This window comes from Pipistrellus kuhlii, unplaced genomic scaffold (genome assembly GCF_014108245.1).
Source record: "Pipistrellus kuhlii isolate mPipKuh1 unplaced genomic scaffold, mPipKuh1.p scaffold_m20_p_2, whole genome shotgun sequence".
NCBI classification, from domain to species: Eukaryota; Metazoa; Chordata; class Mammalia; order Chiroptera; family Vespertilionidae; genus Pipistrellus; species Pipistrellus kuhlii.
The window spans coordinates 176,945,522-176,959,610 of NW_023425515.1; the positions used below are offsets into that span (position 1 = coordinate 176,945,522).

General features: G+C 55.9%; 1 protein-coding gene across 1 annotated transcript; it reads left to right on the forward strand.

Moving 5' to 3' along the window:
* Positions 1-626: 626 nt before the first annotated feature.
* On the forward strand, positions 627-10,792 carry LOC118723137 (SPOC domain-containing protein 1). The gene is made up of 9 exons (XM_045584924.1): positions 627-704; positions 2,662-2,787; positions 6,853-6,903; positions 7,537-7,597; positions 7,823-7,966; positions 8,248-8,378; positions 8,919-9,008; positions 9,276-9,462; positions 9,948-10,792. Exons 1-9 carry the CDS (start codon positions 642-644, stop codon positions 10,601-10,603), a joined length of 1,509 nt encoding a protein of 502 aa, XP_045440880.1. The 5' UTR covers positions 627-641; the 3' UTR covers positions 10,604-10,792.
* The last annotated feature ends 3,297 nt before the right edge of the window (positions 10,793-14,089 follow it).

Consider the following 14,089-nt stretch of genomic DNA (forward strand, 5'->3'; position numbering starts at 1 on the left):
ATGCCTTACCCGCCCCCAGGCTGTCTCCCCTTATACTTTCCTCAGTTCCAGCGGCCAGGGCTAGAGCGTGAGCTGAGCAGTCAGATTGTGTTTGCCACTAACCATGTGGCCCCGGGCAAGCCATTGCCTCCACCGAGCCTCAGTTACCTTTCTGTAACTGGAGGGTGATAATACTTGTTCCTCTGAGAGTTGGGGTGAGAATAAACATAGGAAAATCCCCAGAGTCAAAACAGAGTTGGCCCAGACCTTGCCTCCCACCATCTTGCTCCCCGCCAGTGGAGTGCCCGGATAGCCTCACACTCAGGGCCTGTCTACCCCCCCTCCCCCCAGACTCCAGGAGCTCTCAGATGTGGGGCTGAGTGAGGAGGAGGTGGAGGGCATCGCTGTTGGCATTGAGGCCGCCCTCTTCGACCTGACCCAGGCCACCAACTGCCGCTACAAGACCAAGTACCGCAGCCTGCTGTTCAACCTGCGCGACCCCCGGAACCCGGTGAGCGGGACTGTGGGCTGGGCCTGGCCCCTCCGCGGTACCGAGCCTGGCCTCCGAGCGGTGTGGTGCAGCCCCTGCCCCTGCCCCTGCCCCGCAGGACCTGTTTCTCAAAGTGGTTCATGGAGACATCACCCCCCACGGCCTGGTGCGGATGAACTCAAGCCAGCTAGCCCCCAAAGGGCTGGCCCGCTGGCGGGACCAGGAGGAGAAGAGGGTGAGGCTTGGGGTCAGTCGGGATAGGCGGCAGGATGGGTGGCGGTGTGGAGGGGCGACCCGAGTGTGGAGCAGGAAGAGAGAGACGGAGCAGAGGGAGGAGAAGGCGGTGAGACATGGGGAGCATGAGACAAAGAGAAACATAGAAACCAGGAGAAGAAAGGAGAGAGGAGGCAGACGTGGAGAGTCAGAGAGACTCTACCAACATAATGAGGAAAAGCGGTGGAGACGAGAGGGATTAGAGACGGGGAGGTGGTTAGAGGAATGACACCCCCGAGAGGTGTTACCTTCCACGTGTTTTTCTGTGAAGCCGGGTGGAGGGTGGGAGTGAGGGGCTGGGGATGATGGTCCAGACTCGAGAGTTCATGATTGACATCTACCATCCGTGGGGAATAGACCCCTGGGGTGTCCCTGTTCCTGTTCCTGTTCCTGCCTCCTGGTGCCCCAGCCTGGGTGAGAGACCTCCCTACGCCCACACTCCGCAGTTATATCCCCATATACCCTGTGCCCATGGTCTCCCCTCCCCGGGGACTGTTCAGGCACAGGGAACGGGTGGGCACAACCGGCTTTGGAGTTTGTGTAGCGATTTCTGTGGCCCAGTGAGAGGGAAGGACGGATCTAGGGAGTGGGGCCGTGGGAGGGGGTGGGTGCTAAGGCTCCCGTTCTGGTGGACACTGATTAGAATTAATAACTAGAAGCCACGAGACCGTAGTCGGCAAACTGCGGCTCACGAGCCACATGCAGCTCTTTGGCTTCTCGGCTCCTCGAGTGTGGCTCTTCCACAAAATACCACAGCCTGGGCGAGTCTATTTTGAAGACTTGGTGTTAGAAGTTTAAGTTGAAAAAATTTGGCTCTCAAAAGACATTTCAATCGTTGTACTGCTGATATTTGTCTCAGTTACTAACTAATGAGTTTGCCGACCACTGCTCTAGGAGAATCTGGCCACTGTAGATCGAACTTCTGTCCAGGCCCTGTGGGGATCAGGGAGTGGGACCAGCTGCTGAATTGGTGGGGCCGGTGCTGAATGGAAATGCAGGGCCCTTTGTTCAGCGATGAAGAATTTCCAGATGACATTGGCAGTAAGCACGGGGCCGTCTAAGCGCGGAGCCTGCGCAGCTGCCCCAGAGCCTGGCCCATGAAGCCAGCGCTGCCAGAGCAGACAGGGCCTGGCCCTCCAGAGGCGGTTAGAACTGGAGGGACAGGCTTTCAGGAAACATTTCAGATAGGAAGACATGGATCAATCATTAGAGTCCCAACTGGCCTTTACTACGACCCAGGCTCTGGCTAAGCACTCTGCGTATGCTGGTTAATGCTCTTAGTTTATTTATTTAAATATATATTTTATTGATTTTTTGCAGAGAGGAAGGGAGAGGGAGAGAGAGCTAGAAACATTGATGAGAGAGAAACATTGACCAGCTGCCTCTTGCACACCCCCACCAGGGATGTGCCCGCAACCAAGGTACATGCCCTGGATCGGAATCGAACCTGGGACCTTTCAGTCCGCAGACCGACGCTCTATCCACTGAGCCAAACCGGTTCTAGCTAACGCTCTCAGTTTAATCCCTGGAGAAGAGGAAACCTGAGGCTTAGAGCAGCACAGTGCTTGCCCAAGGCCACTGCCTTGTGGGTCTCTCAGATTAACAGCCCAGCTGGCCCTCCAGAGCCTGTGGGCCTTCAGGACAGACGGCAGGGTGCACTCAGGAGCAGCTCTGACTGCGCTGGTGCAGGCGGAGTTCAAGGCATCCTGGAGGAGCAGGGCTTGTGCTGGAGGGTGGATGAGTGGCATACGGAGAGGTAGGGCTGGGGAGGAGGGCTTTCCGGGCGAGGGGAATGGCGAAAGCAAAAGTGTGGGGAGGGAAAAGGCTGGCGAGGAAAGGACCACAGGAGAGGGGCCTCGAGGGAGGACAGTGAGCACTTGGCCCCCTGAATCGGCTGAGCGAGGGCTGCTCCCCCCCAGGGCCTGGAGATCATAGAGCAGCAGCAGAGGGAGCTGTGCATCCTTCCGACCTCCAAACTGACCCACAAGGGCGAAGTCGAGATCCTGCGTGACACGGACCAGATGCTGACCCTGGAGGATCTGGTGGTAAGCGGAACCTGACCTGGGGCTGGGCAGGGCCTGTGCCCGGGATCCCACTCCTTAACTCATCGGTGTGTGGCCTCGGGCACATCCCTGGACCACTGTGAGGCCCACAGTCCTCATAGTCAAGCTGGGCAATGATCCACCACGCAGAGTCCAGGTGAGCACGGGGCCAGACAGCCCCGGCCCAGACCCTGGCAGTGCCTCCTCAGTGCGGATCCCTCTCCTTTTTATTTATTTATTTATTTATTTATTTAAAAATTTTTATTTTTCACAGAGAGGAAAAGAGAGGGATAGATAGATAGCTAGAAACATCGATGAGAGAGAATCATCAACCAGTTGCCTCCTGCACACCCCTTACCGGGGATGCGCCCGAAACCAATGCACATGCCCTTGACCGGGATCAAACCTGGGACCCTTCAGTCCACAGACCGACGCTCTATCCACTGAGCCAAACCGGCTAGTCCCTCTCCTTTTGACCTAACCCTAAGGGGCTCCATGTGAGTGGTCCTATCCCCGCAGTTCCCTCCCAGATACCTGGTTGGGAAGCAGGAGAGCCACACTGAGGCCGTGTCTTTGTGCTCGTAAGGAGCAGAGACCTCTATTCGGCAGAAGGAATTAGGGGTGCTTCAGGCAGGGCATTACCCAGATCGCAGGGCAGTCGGTGCAGGGATCTGCCTCGTCCTCCTGTCCATCCTGCTTCTTCCTCCTGCTTGGCCCTTCCGTCTTGCACGTGGCCCGACATGGTGGCTCAGCAGCCCTCCCTCCCAGTCAGTGAGCCCGCCAGCCTCCTGCAGCTGTCAGCACTCCCCCGGGGCCCCCTTCAGTCTCTCTCAGAGGTGGCTCCGGCTTTTGTTGGGTGTCTGTGGGTCAGATGTTCACGCCAGTCTTATCAGCCGTGTGTGCAGGATGGGGAGGGCAGGGAAGGCCCCCGGAGTCACATTCACTGGGGACATGGCAGTGAGCGTGACAGACAAAGTCCCTGCTTCTCCCAATCAACATCGGGCCAACAGCCAGAGTTGCTGCTGTGCGGAGAGGAGCCCGCAGGGATGTGGCTGCTCTCCAGCCCAAACCACTCTGAACTCCCTGAACAGACTGTGAGTGCAGGGGAGGAGCTAGGAAGGCCTGGAGAGGGGAGAGGGGAAGAGTAGGGGGTAGCAGAGTAGGGGAGGGAAAACAATACACAGCAATCTTTACTCCTTGCTGAAATTCCTCCTGGATGAGGAGCCCGAAGCCACGTGCCCAGATCACCGAGTTGGCAGCGGGGAGATGAGCTTTGAAGCCAGGCTGTCTGACTGCAGAGCCTGAGCCTTGGCACTACTTTGGAGATGGTTTTTAGGGCAAAAGTAGAGGTTAAAAATCTTTTAAAAAATAATTTAAAAAATATATTTTCATTGATTTCAGAGATGAAGGGGGAGAGAGGAGGGACAGAGGGAGGAAGCAGATCAATGAGAGAGAATCATTGATCGGCTGCCTCCTGCCCGCTCTACACTGGGGATGGAGCTCACAACCTGGGAATTGAACCGTGATCTCCTGGTTCACAGGTCGACTTTCAACCACGGAGCCATGCCAGCAGGGCAAAGTTAGACATCTTCTTAAATCTTCCTAAAACAATGTTTAGTTTGTGTTTAAAGCTGTTGCTATTATGATGAAGGAAGGTGATTTGGCCATGGGCATCAAGTCTTAAAAGGGTTCCTTCTCCCTGATTCCGTCATCAGCTTATGAGAGCTTGTCCTAAGGAAGTAGTTGAAAGTTTAGGCAAATATTTTCTTGCGCAAGGATGTCTTCAGTGCCATTTGTCATAGCGGAAACCTGGGACCGACCCAGTCATCTGGCCACCGAGGTGACTCGGACTCTGCCACGCACCTCATGTGTGTAATACCGACAGGGACTACGGACGTGGCAAATGCCGCTGCTGTCGTTCAGGGACAAGACGATACAGGCAGACCTTGTTTTATTGCGCTTCTGCTTTATTGTGCTTTGCAGATACTGCCCTTTTTTATTTTATTTTTTTACAAATTGAAAGTTTGTGGCCACCCTACATCAAGTAATTCTATTGGCACCAGTTTTCCAACAGGTTCAGATGATGATTAGGATTTTTAAACAATGATTTTTTTTTATTTGGGGGAGCCTAAATTTTATTTTGGTGACACTAAGATATGTGAAACATTGTCTTCCTATATTTTGTACTTTGCTCTATAAATAAAAATTTTATTGGGGTGACATTGGTAATAAAATTACATAGGTTTCAAGTGTATGATTCTATAATACATCATCTTGTATACTGTATTGTGTGTTTACCACAATAAAATATTTTTAATTAAGGTAAGTACACTTTAAAAAATATTTTTATTTCAGAGAGGAAGAGAGAGGGAGAGAGATGGAAACATAAATGATGAGAGAGAATTATTGATTGGCTGTCTGCATGCCCCCACTAGGGATCAGCCTGCAACCCATTGAATATGCCCAAGAGAGAGAGAGAGAGAGAGAGAGAGAGAGAGAGAGAGAGAGAGATTGATTTGTTATTCTACTTATTTATGCATTCATTAATTGATTCTTGTATGTGCCCTGACTGGCGATTGAACTCTCAACCTTGGTGTACTGAGATGATGCTCTAACCAACTGAGCTACCCAGCCAGGGGATACACTTAAAAAATTTTTTTTTAAAAATTGATGTTTTTACAGAGAGAAAGGGAGAGGGAGAGAGAGTTAGAAACGTTGATGAGAAAGAAACATTAATCAGTTGCATCTTGCACCCCCCCCACGGGGATGTGCCTGCAACCAAGGTACATGCCATTGATTGGAATCGAACCTGGGACCCTTGAGTCCACAGGCCGACGCTCTATCCACTGAGCCAAACCGGTCAGGGCGATACACTTTTATATACACACACACACACACACACACACACACACACACAAGACTATTGAACACTTAATAGACTACAAAATAGTGTAAGCATAACTTATGTATGCACTGGGAAACCAGAAAAGTCATGTGACGCTATTGCAATATTCGCTTTATTGTGTTGGTTTGGAACAGAACCCACAGCATCTCAGAGGTATGCTCTTAAAGGTTAAACATATATAAGGTGTCCCCCCCAAAATGTATACACACTCTAACAGCTGGTGACTCACTTAATTTTCACTCCTTTGCAGGTTTAACTGATTTGAAATAATGGGTGAAGCCAGACTAAGTTTTGAACAAAGAAAATTTATCCTAAAGCGCCATTAGACGTTCTTTAATGGGGACATATAAAAGATAAAGCTTACGGTACAAAACCCGGCAACAGTCAACGAATACCGTACGAAATGATTCTTGATGTTTGCGATTCCATTGCTTCACCTTATCAGCAGTGCCTGGACCAGAATAGTCATCAATTTGAAAACAGGCAATGACAAAATGAATTATCGATTTCTGTAGATTCTTTTAAATTTTGAAAGTGAAGTGTATTTTAATAAATACTGAGTTTATAATCATTCATAGTGTGTACACATCTTTTTGGGACACCCTGTATGTGTTACTTTTAATACTCATCAAAGATATGTTGTTGTTTTTAAATTGATTTTAGAGAGATGGAGGGAGGGAGGGGAATGGGAGGAAGGGAGGGAGAAAAGGGGGGGGGGGGAGAGAAAGAGAAACGTAATTGATTGCCTCTCATACACAGCCCAATCAGGGATGGAACTTGCAACCTGGGTATGCACCCTGACCAGGAATCAAGCCTGCTACCTTTTTGGTGTATGGGACAACATTTCAACCCACTGAGCCACCTGGCCAGGCCCAGGTTGAATATTTGATCCTAGCCATTTTAGTAAAAGACCCTAAAACCTGGGTATATAAAAAATTATAAAGGAATACCCAGAGTATCAATAGTTGTCTCTAAGTGATGGGACAGGGGTGATTTTTTTTTTTTCAAAATTTCCAAATTTTCTTTAACAAGTCACATACTTGTGTAATAAAAGAACCCATTACTTGGGAGAATAAAGCCATATCCCTGAGGCTTTCTGCTCATGGAGGGCTCCTGACACCCCAGCTGCCTGTACAGGCCACCCCTCTCCCTGTGCCTCCCAGAGACCCGTGGTGTCCACAGACTGCAGCCCCCTGGCCCTGCCTGCCATGTCAGCGGACCCCACGGAGCAGTGGGACCCCACAGAGCTGCAGGAGGACCCCACAGAGCCGCAGGGGGACCCCACAGAGCCACAGGGGGACCCCACGGAGCAGTGGGACCCCACAGAGCCGCAGGAGGACCCCACAGAGCCGCAGGGGGACCCCACAGAGCCACAGGGGGACCCCACGGAGCCACAGGGGGACCCCACGGAGCCACAGGGGGACCCCACGGAGCCACAGGGGGACCCCACGGAGCCGCAGGGGGACCCCACAGAGCCACAGGGGGACCCCACAGAGCCACAGGGGGACCCCACGGAGCAGCGGGACCCTATGGAGCAGCAGGGGGACCCCACGGAGCAGCAGTGGAACCCCACACAGCAGCAGGGGGACCCCACAGAGCCGCAGGGGGACCCCTCGGAGCAGCGGGACCCCACGGAGCAGCAGGGGGACCCCACGGAGCAGTGGGACCCCATGAAGCAGCAGGGGAGACCCACGGAGCAGCAGGGGGGCCCCACGGAGCAGCAGGGGGACCCCACGGAGCAGTGGGACCCCATGGAGCAGCAGGGGGGACCCACGGAGCAGCGGCGGGACCCCACGGAGCAGCGGCGGGACCCCACGGAGCAGTGGGGGGCCCCCACTGAGCAGCAGGAGGACCCCATGGAGCTGCATGAGCACCACTTCTTAGACTCCAGCTGCCACATCGGCAAGGGTTGTGGGAGACACGGCACGGGGGGTGGCGGGAGGAAGGGGGTAGTACGGGGGGGGGGGTGTGTTGGGGCGGTGAGGTTCAGCAGTAACAGGGATGTGTGGCTTGGGGAGAAGGTGGCGGGTGGGGGTGCCTGGACCCCAGGTCACTGCTTCAATCCCTGGCTCTAAAGCCCTGGCTGGCCTGGCTGCCTGCCCCTGTTTCAGCTCCTGCCTCTGCCGTTTGCAGATGGGAAGCCCTCCTGTGAGCTGCCAGGCCTCTCTGAAGCCAACAGGAGGGCGGAGGACGATGCCATCCAGAGAGCCCTCGTGTCCTCTCCAGTGCTGCCCCAAACCTCGGAGAAACCGCCCATGGAGCCCCAGGACAGGTGTGGGGCTGGGGCAGGGAGGTGGCGGGAGCACCCGCTGGGACAGCAGACGCCTGGCTTTCTCTCTGTATGGCCTTGGAAAAGACGTACCTCTTCTGTGGGTCTCAGTTTCCCCACCTCTGTGGTGGAACTACTAATCATCCCGACCCACTGGTTCACCTGCATAACGCCACGCTCGGACCAGTGTGCTACACCCGCAGTGCGGACACGGGGCCGACCTTCTTAGAAAAGTAAGGAGATGCCGGGGAAGCCCTGATGACCTGTCTCCCGGGCCCCTCTCTCTGTCTTCCCTCCAGGCTGCAGATGTCTGCGGAGCCCACAAGGCCCCCCTGGGAGGGCACTGTGGCCATGTTCTCCATTAAGCAGTTCCGGGTCAAGGCCCAGCTGGTCTCAGGACACAGCTGTCAGCTCCTCATGGTACTGCTGCCCTGTTCACCTGGGTCTCCCTCATACCTGACCCGCCCAGTCAGTTACACCCTCATTCATTCATTCATTCATTCACTTCCTCATTCTGAGACCCTGGCTATGCCTGGCCCTGTGTTAGACATGGGGATAAATGAGATGCCAGCCTCACTCCTGCAGAGACACGAATGGGTAAAGGGATTCCCTGAAACCCAAGGCATAAAGCAAGAAGGACCCAGGAGAGGGTCTGTGCTTCCCTGGCTCAGAGGAGATTTTGGAAGTGGTTGTTGAGTGACTAATGACCAGCTGACGTGTGGGACGAAGGTGGAAGGTTAGAGGAGGGAGGAAGGGCCTTCTGAGAAGTTGTGGGAGACTGGCCAGGCAGAACCTAAGCCTCAGGGGCAATAAGGGCCTCCGGGGCAGCCATGTGGGGTCCCGATAGACGAGTTGCTCATCCTCTTCGCCACAGGCTGTGGCTTTCAGGTGGCTGGTGTGGAGTCTGCCCTAAGTGGCTGGGAATCCTGGGGGCTGACTGGCCATGCTACCTGCCCCCAGACCCTGCCCGAGGTGATCCGCTCAGCAGGCTGCATCCCCCACCACATCGTCTGGGACCTTCTGGCTAGCATCTGCCCAGCCAAGGCCAAGGTAACCACCCACCCTCGGGTCTCACCTCTTCCTGCTAGCACCATACCCCCCGCCCTGCGCTCCCTCTCTCTCCTCCTCTGGAACGGAGACGTGGTGTGCAATAGCTGGAGGTGGAGTTCCCACTTGCCTGCAGGCTTACAGTGTGACCCTGGGCAAGTCCCTCTGTTTCCTTCTCTGGAAAGTGGGGGCGCACTTCCTCCCAGCAGGGGTGGTTGCAGGATCGAAGGATGACGGGTCCAAGAGCTGCTGTCCTTCCTGCAACTACAGGACACCTGCGTGGTCAGACTGTGCCCCCAGGGGGCTCGGGACACCCAGAACTGCCACCTGCTCTACTCCTACCTCAACAACAAGCAGTGCCATGGCTTGGCAGCGGTGGAACACGTGAGGGTGGTCCTGCTGCCCCTGCCCGCCTTCCAGCCCCTGCCCGCCAGGCTGCGCCCTCTCGGAGGCCCAGGTGAGCTCGCCGCTGCCCATGCCGGAGCCTGCCTCCCTCTGCTCGGCGGCACTGTCGCCGTGTCTCTGTGGAGACGGGCACCTCTCTGGAGGGAACTCCTGAGACGGAAAGATGTGATAACAATGACGGTGGCTCACACTTGTATATTGTTTACTGCATGCCGGATGGTGTTCTAAAAGCTTACTTAAATTAATCCTCAAAATAACCCCTGGAATGGTGCTATTAATGTCTTCATTCACAGATGAGGAAACTGAGGTAGGGTCAAACCATCCATGTCCACCCTAAGCCAGGAGAACAGATCTTCCAAGGAAGGTCCACCATCCCCAGTTACTTTCCCCAGCATCTCCTGGGCCCCCATTGCATTGCTGGGAAGTTCTTCTTGGGGGTCTGACCTCCGGGACCTCCTGCCACGGCCAGCACGCAGCTTCCGGAGGGCTGTGCCCTCCGTCCTACCCCGCCTGTGGTCTCTCCCTGCCTCTCCCCAGGCCTGGAAGTCACTCACCCCAGCCTGCTGCTGGCAGTGCTGCTCCCCACAGCAGGGCTTTCGGACGCGGCGGAAGCCGGCCCCTTGCTGGAGAAGATTCGCAAGACGGTCTCCTTCAACAAGAAGGTGGAGATGAGATGCTTCCAGAGGAAGGACAGGAGGCGGGATGTGGCCCCGAAGGGCTCCCCTCCCCCAGGGGGTGCCCTGCAGCAGAGCCAGTGCGAAGGCAGCCTGGCTCCCCGGGGAAGCTGTGCCTGGCAGAGGCCCTCCGGAGGCAGAGGGAGGCTGTGGGAAGAGCCTGAGACCTGGCAGGGTCCCGGGCCAGGGCAGTGGCCCACGAGACCAGGCTGGGGCCAGTCCTGGCATCCCTATTCCGAGGCCCCAGCTGGCCGGGGCAGGCACCCCCACAAGGCGTCCTGTCCCCAGCAAGCCCTGCTCCAGCACCTGGAATCCCTGGTGACTATGAGCCACCAGCTCCAAGCCTCCCTGAGAGCCCCGGGCCTGGAGCTCCCGCCCCAGCCCCCTGCAGCCTGTGCGATCCTTGGACTCCTTTGCCGGCCGCCTGCAGCCCCAGAGCCCCCCAGACCTGCCCCTGACTCCTCTTTGGGCCCAACAGATGGAGCTGGCTCTGAGCGTCCTCTCCCTGGAGGGACCTGACCCCGGAAGAGGGGCTTTGACTCCCTCCCCAGTGCTGATCCCTGAGCTGGTCCAGGGGGACGTGGGGGTGGAGGAAGGGGAGGGCCAGCTCAGCCCACCTGCTCCTTTTGACTTTCATAGTTTTGCAAACTGTTTTAGTGTTGATTTTTTGTTGTTGTTGTTGTTCAATAAAGATTTTGATAAAGCTGAGACTGCATGCCTCTGCTGGCTGGGCAGGAGAGACCTGGGCCTGGCCAGGGGTGGGTTGGGGTGGGTGTGTCTGAGGTTTTGTGCACTGATGTACAATAGTAGCAAAGCTAAAGTGCTGGGATGGATGGGCAACTTTGCCAGTTGCTTGTCTGAGGTTCGTAACTATCACTGTGTGCCAGGGCACGGCTGTCGCCATGGTGGGTTCTGGGAGCATTGTCTGAACGAGGGGGGAGAACAGGTAATGGGAGAGATGGCAGGAGTAGGGAGGGGGAGAGAGAGAACTTGGCTTTCGAAGGGGCACAGGCACCTAGAGATGGCAATGGTTTTTAAAAAACTTTCTGTTGCCAAGAATTTATTTTCCTTTGGATAGTTGGGATGTCAGTGTGGCGTGTCCTTGGGAGAACTGAGCCTGGGGACTGACTGTGTGTGTCTGTGTGTGCACCTGCCTGTGAGCATGTGTGTGTCTGTTGAAGTCGGGAGACCCATCAAGCACCACTCCTCTCTATCTCTTGCCAGCTCCCGGACACTGGGACTGGAGAAAGCCAGGGGTCTTGGCCTGGCAGGTGGACATTCGGGCTGGCGTTAGGGCTGGACGCTGCTGCTTTGGGGCCTGGAGTGATCCGACAGCAGCTACAATTGTAAAGCATGTCAGTGTGGCGTGTCCTCCGGAGAACTGAGTCTGGGGACTGACCAGCAAACTCGCTGCTCTTGGCTGCCTAACCCGACCCGAGAAGCAGGACCTGGCTTGGAGAACTTCGACAGGACCCTACCCTTCCCCCTGGGCCTGAAGGGTGTACCCCCTGTCCACCCTTTCTTTCTTTCTTTCTTTCTTTCTTTCTTTCTTTCTTTCTTTCTTTCTTTCTTTCTTTCTTTCTTTCTTTCGTTCTCTCTCTCTCTCTCTCTCTCTCTCTCTCTCTCTCTCTCTCTCTCTCCCTATTTCCCTCTCTCTCTCTCTCTCTCTCTCTCTCCCTATTTCCCTCCCTCCCTCCCTCCCTCCCTCCCTCCCTCCTTCCTTCCTTTCTTCCTTTCTTCCTTCCTTCCTTCCTTTTCATTCATTCAACCAACAAATCTCGAAATCTATGTGCCAGCTTGTCTGGACCGTGCTGGAAGGATGGGGTACTGGTTGTTTGGGGGAGTCTCTTTGCCCCAGGAGCTCTGCTGCTGCCCTACCCGCGGACGACAGCAGAGGGGGCCCTCGGCCTTGGGATGGAGGTCGGGGCTGGCAGGGCTAGAGGCCGAGCTGGGGGGTGGGGCGAAGTGTGGGGTTTCAGCCGAAGGGATTGGAAAGCAGGGACCCGGGTGGGGTGCGGGGTGGGACAGGGAGCAGGGACAGGGGAGCCTGCAGATGAGTGGAAGCTCCCTTGGGAACTTTTCTGGCCCCGAGTGGCTGGCGAGCCAGCGCCGCCGCTTCTGTGCCATATGCAAATGACACCAATTACTATGCAACCTACAGCTCTATTCCGAGCCGGCAATTTGGGTCATTTTCCTAACGCGGTGGGAGGAGGAGGGTTTGGAGCAGGAGACGGCTGCGCACCCCTCCCCCGGGTGCAGAGCAGAGCGTCCGCCGCCCTCCCGGGGCGCTCCGGGGAGAACGAGCTCTGTCCTTGCGCTGGGGCTCCCGTCCAGCTTCCCCCTCGGCGGGGAGAGGGCTGTATGCGGACCCCCCGAGTCTGGCAGCTGCTTCGAGGCTGGGGGCTGGTCACCCTGTCATCCACTCTCCTTTTGGCCCTCGACCGGCGGTCGCCCACCTCTCGAACCTCACGGACCGCCAGTGGCCCGCGGGGCACCGGCTGGCGACCGCTGCGCGGCCCGTCCGCACGCCCCCAGCCTCGCTCTTTGCAGAGGAGGCCCGGGCGGCGCGCGAGGCGAGCTGTTGCTAGGGGGCGAGGCCGGCGGTTGCTAGGCTCGGTGAGCCGTTGCTAAGCAACGCTGGGCGGGGCTCCCGTCGGTAGGCCAGAGTGGGAGCAGCCAGGGACTTGAAGGGCTGCCAGGCCCCCCTCGGGGTGAGTGGAGGGCGCCCCGCCAGGCCGCTCTCCCCGCGGCTTCCTCGGGCTTCGGCACCGGGTGGACGCCGCCGGCGCCGCGGGTCCTTCCGGTTCACGCCCTCCGCGCCTCCTCCATCCTCCGGGCTGGGAAGCGAGGAGCCCTGGGCCTCTGTGCACGTGTCTGTGCAGATTGCTCGTGCCACGAGGTGTGTGTGTTGGGGGCGCCTTTGGGTTTCCATAGAAACTTCTGTGCCATCTTCTTGCTTCCCAAGGTTTGAGCAGTTGCTTGTGCAAATTTACATCTATCTGCATGTCATTAGCATAGAGGCGGGGCCGGGACTTATTTGGGCAACTGTGCCTGGACGTTGGACAGGTTCCCTTCGTTTTAGCCTGCTTGATGGGCTCGAGGGCTGCGCATGCGTAAGCGGCTTTAAAATTTTTTTATGTTTTTTTAAAAATTCATTTTATGTTATTATTATTTTCTTAATCCTCACCTGAGGATAATTTTTTTTTTCATTGCTTTTTGGAGAGTAGAAGGGAGGTAGGGAGGGAGAAAGGAATGGGGAGACAGGCACACATTGTCTGCCTCCCGCAGGCACCCCGACTGGAGAGGAACTAACAGGCAACAGAGGTACGTGTCCTTAACAAGGAGTCGAACCCGCCGACCCTTCAGTGCGCAGGCTAACGCTCTAACCACTGAGCACACCACCAGGCCCATGTACATTTTTCTTACTAATGTTCCCAGGTTTGGGTCAAGTGGGTAAATTTAATTTAAGGGGTCCTCAAACTTTTTAAAGTGGGGGCCAGATCACGGTCCCTCAGAGAGCTGGAGGGCCGGACTATATGAACTACTAATTCCTACTGTAACACCTCGGCTGCGCTCACTGCCCAAAAAACCTGGCGGGCCGGATCAGACTCCTCTGCGGGCCGCATGTGGCCCGCGGGCCGTAGTTTGAAGATTCCTGGAAAAGGTCATAGTGATCACCGATTCCAGCCCTGGTCACCTTCTGGAACTATTAGGATGAACCCCTCGCGATATCGCTGACCAAAGACATGCAGACAATGGTTGGAATCCCAATTCTGCCCTCTCCTGGCTGTGTGGCCTTGCCTTGGGCAAGCTTGGTTTCCCTCTCGCCGTGCAGTTTGCTTCTCGGTAAGAGGGACACTAATCCCTGACTCATCAGGTTATGTGAGGATTCCGTGAGCTGCCGCCTCTGCATACACTTATTGCTGCTTCTGACACGCAGTAGGCACGTAATGGAAGTTCCCTCCATCCCTCCATAGAGCCCAGCTTCTCTTGGGGCCCAACCAA

Coding starts and splice junctions, on each gene's coding strand:
- LOC118723137 (XM_045584924.1), top strand. CDS start 642: ATGAACTCAAGCCAGCTAGCCCCCAAAGGGCTGGCCCGCTGGCGGGAC. Junction 7,598..7,822: donor CAGCTGCCACATCGGCAAGG/GTTGTGGGAGAC, acceptor TGCCGTTTGCAG/ATGGGAAGCCCTCCTGTGAG. Junction 8,379..8,918: donor ACAGCTGTCAGCTCCTCATG/GTACTGCTGCCC, acceptor ACCTGCCCCCAG/ACCCTGCCCGAGGTGATCCG.